Source organism: Solanum pennellii, chromosome 3, assembly GCF_001406875.1.
Source record: "Solanum pennellii chromosome 3, SPENNV200".
Classification (NCBI taxonomy): Eukaryota; Viridiplantae; Streptophyta; class Magnoliopsida; order Solanales; family Solanaceae; genus Solanum; species Solanum pennellii.
This window is the reverse complement of record NC_028639.1, coordinates 14,607,211-14,610,388: the sequence shown is the minus strand read 5'-3', so window position 1 is coordinate 14,610,388 and position 3,178 is coordinate 14,607,211. Positions and strand designations below refer to the sequence as shown.

Here is a 3,178-nt window from a genome sequence, read left to right as displayed (position 1 = left end):
TAAATTTAGAAATAATTATTTGTTAAGCTTAAGTACCAACACTAGTTGATCCTATTGATGACAAAATTGATTTTCCTTGAAAATCAATTTGTGTCCATCTAGTGTTGACACTTACCTTTAAATTTAGAAATAATATATTGTTTAAGCATAAGTACCAATACTAGTTGATCGTATTGATGACAAAATTGATTTTCTTTGAAAATCAATTTGTGTCCATCTAGTGTTGACACTTAGCTTTAAATTTAGAAATAATTATTTGTTAAGCTTAAGAACCAACACTAGTTGATCTTATTGATGACAAAATTGATTTTTGTCCATCTAGTGTTGACACTTAGCTTTAAATTTTAGAAATAATTATTTGTTAATCATAAGTACCAACACTAGTTGATTCTACTGATGACAAAATCAATTTGTGTCCATCTAGTGTTGACACTTAGCTTTAAATTTTAGAAATAATTATTTGTTAAATTTGTAACTACGTGTTAGTATTAAGGTAAAACTAAACTAATTAAACTTAGAAATTTGTTAAGTTATTTGGTAAGTTAAACTTTTTACAATAGTATAAGAAATTAAGTTAAAAATAAATTAGTTAGAATTAGAAAGTTGTTAAGTAGGTTAATAAGTTACATTGGTTACTATAGTGTTGGAATTAAGTCAAAACTAAACTAATTAGACTTAAAAATTTGTTAAGTTGGTTAATAAGTTAAATTTGTGACTATAGTGTTTGAATTAAGTTAAAACTAAACTAATTAGATTTAGAAATTTGTTGAGTTGGTTAACAAGTTAAACTTGTTACTATAGTATTAGAATTTAGTTAAAACTAGACTAATTAGACTTAGAAAGTTGTTAAGTTGGTTAATAAGTTACATTGGTGACTATAGTGTTGGAATTAAGTCAAAACTAAACTAATTAGACTTAGAAATTTGTTTAGTTAGTTAATAAGTTAAATTCATTTGCACAAGGCTCGTTAACCAATCCCTACTTGTATTGTTACAATTTGTTTTCAGTAAATTATTACATAATGTAGTGCTTGACAAATTTAATTTATGATTCTTATGTAGATGGATCGTAGTTGGATGTATAATATGACTAATTTTGGTCGAATGGGGCTAAGACCTGAATTTGTAGAAGGTGTCACTGGTTTTGTGGAGTATGCAAAGACATTAGATCCTTTTCAACGTAGTGGTATGATTAAGTGTCCTTGTAATAAATGTCAATGTTTTAATTATGAAAAACCAGATGTTGTTGAGCTTCATATCTATCGAAATGGGTTTAAAAAAGAATACACTGTGTGGACTAGTCATGGAGAAATTGATAATAAATTTGATGTATTTCAACATTATGTTCCTGGTGAAAGTAGTAGCACTGTGAATTCTAATGCACAACATTATAGAATTGATGACATGGTTCAAGATGCTTTTGGTGTGCATTCTGATTTTGATTTTGCTAATCAAGGTGAAGAAGCTCCTAATGCTGAATGTAAAATTTTCTTTGAACAATTGGAAGCTGCTAGTCGGCCTTTATATGAGGGGAGTCCACACTCACAGTTGTCTATTGCGGTTAGATTATTAAGTATCAAATCAGATTGGAATGTTCCTCAAGGGGCAATGGACTCTGTGATTGACCTTATTCATGATTTAGTTGACCCAAATCTAGAGATACCTGATAATTTCTATAAGGCAAAGAGGTTGGTATCAAAGTTAGGAATGTCATCGATGAGAATTCATTGTTGTGAAAATGGTTGCATGTTATTCCTCTGCCACATTGCTATTCTAGGACGACCGTGCCTCCACATATTAATCCTCCTTCGACCTATATGCATCCACCACTGGAATATACTCAGCCGCCCCCTCAGGTACCTTTGATGATGCCCACATCAGGGAATGCTACCCCACATGGATACAGTGTTTTGCCTCCAGAGGATAATCGACCAACGTCTACTGTCTCTCGCACTAATACTCACAACCCTGCAGACTCACAGCCATCATCATCATCTGCTTCACAACTTATGATGTCGAGTCTTCGCATTCAAGGTAATAGTTCTGAGCCTAACACTCCTACCACAAATCTGTCAGATACACCTGGTCATGACAATACACAAGTTGGCATGAGGGACATCCATAATAGACTTGTCATCGAGCCTGAAGGCTACACGTAAGGTTTTTTAAAAAAAAATATGGTATGTTTATTATTATATGATTTAATTGTCTTTGTTTTAACTTGTAACTGTTAAAACTTTGTATTACAGTTTCAATCCAGATGATGTTGTGGGGATCATTTCTCAGGCAATCAAAGAACTCTATAGAGATGCTTATCCTACATGGGGCAAGTTCCCTAGCAATCTCAAGAGACAAATATTTTTGGAGTTCAGGGTATGTTCGAATTTATTTGTTTAACACTATGAAAATACTTTTCTTCATTAATACTTATCAAATAAAATAATGTATGCTTTGATTGTAGAAAAAATGTGCTTGGCGTCCGGAACATGAGGCCAAAATTTGTGCAAACTTTCACAAGAAAGCTACGCATACTCTTGCTAGTTTGTTTAATAAAGCTCGTAGAGATAATAACAAACCTAGCTGGGTTCTACCGGAGGATTGGGCAAAATTACTTGTGCATTGGAAATATGATCCAAGATTTAAGCAGATGAGTGAGATCGGTAAAAAGGCAAGATCATCTACTAAGGGTGGTTCTCTACACACAAGTGGGGCTCAAAGTCAAGGAAGTGTGAGGAGGAAATTGGTGTGTATCATTTTTCTTTGTGTTTATATATTTTATGTATTAATATTTAATTACTCTTGATTATAACTTTATTAGTTTATGTAGGAAAAGGAACTAGGAACACCGGTAACTCAAGCTGAGGCATTTAAGGCAACACACATTAGAAAGAAGAAAAATCATGAAGATCCAGACGTGTGGGTTGAACCGCAAGCTGAAGTGACCTATGTAAGCCTCTAATTTTAAAAAAATAATTACTTATTTTCTAAATTTTTATTCTCATATGATAACATTCAATTTAGAATCGATATCTTCAAGCTTTGGAGGATTTACAACAAACTCTGCCGGAAGAAAATCGAGGTATGCCACTTACTCAAGAACAGGATGAGAGAGTTTGGTTAGACTTGACTTGTGGGCCGAGTAGATATGGGTATGCATATGGAATGCCGCATAAAACCTT

At 32.8% G+C, this 3,178-nt stretch overlaps 1 protein-coding gene across 1 annotated transcript in view; it reads left to right on the top strand.

Moving 5' to 3' along the window:
• The first annotated feature begins 1,027 nt into the window (after positions 1 to 1,027).
• The window catches only part of LOC107013896, a 3,605-nt gene continuing 1,454 nt past the window's right edge, over positions 1,028 to 3,178 (top strand). The window contains exons 1-2 of the mRNA XM_015213773.2: positions 1,028 to 1,549; positions 3,070 to 3,078. Coding sequence (XP_015069259.1) covers positions 1,062 to 1,549; positions 3,070 to 3,078 — 497 coding nt within the window. The 5' untranslated portion in view covers positions 1,028 to 1,061. The remainder of the gene's footprint in view (positions 1,550 to 3,069; positions 3,079 to 3,178) is intronic.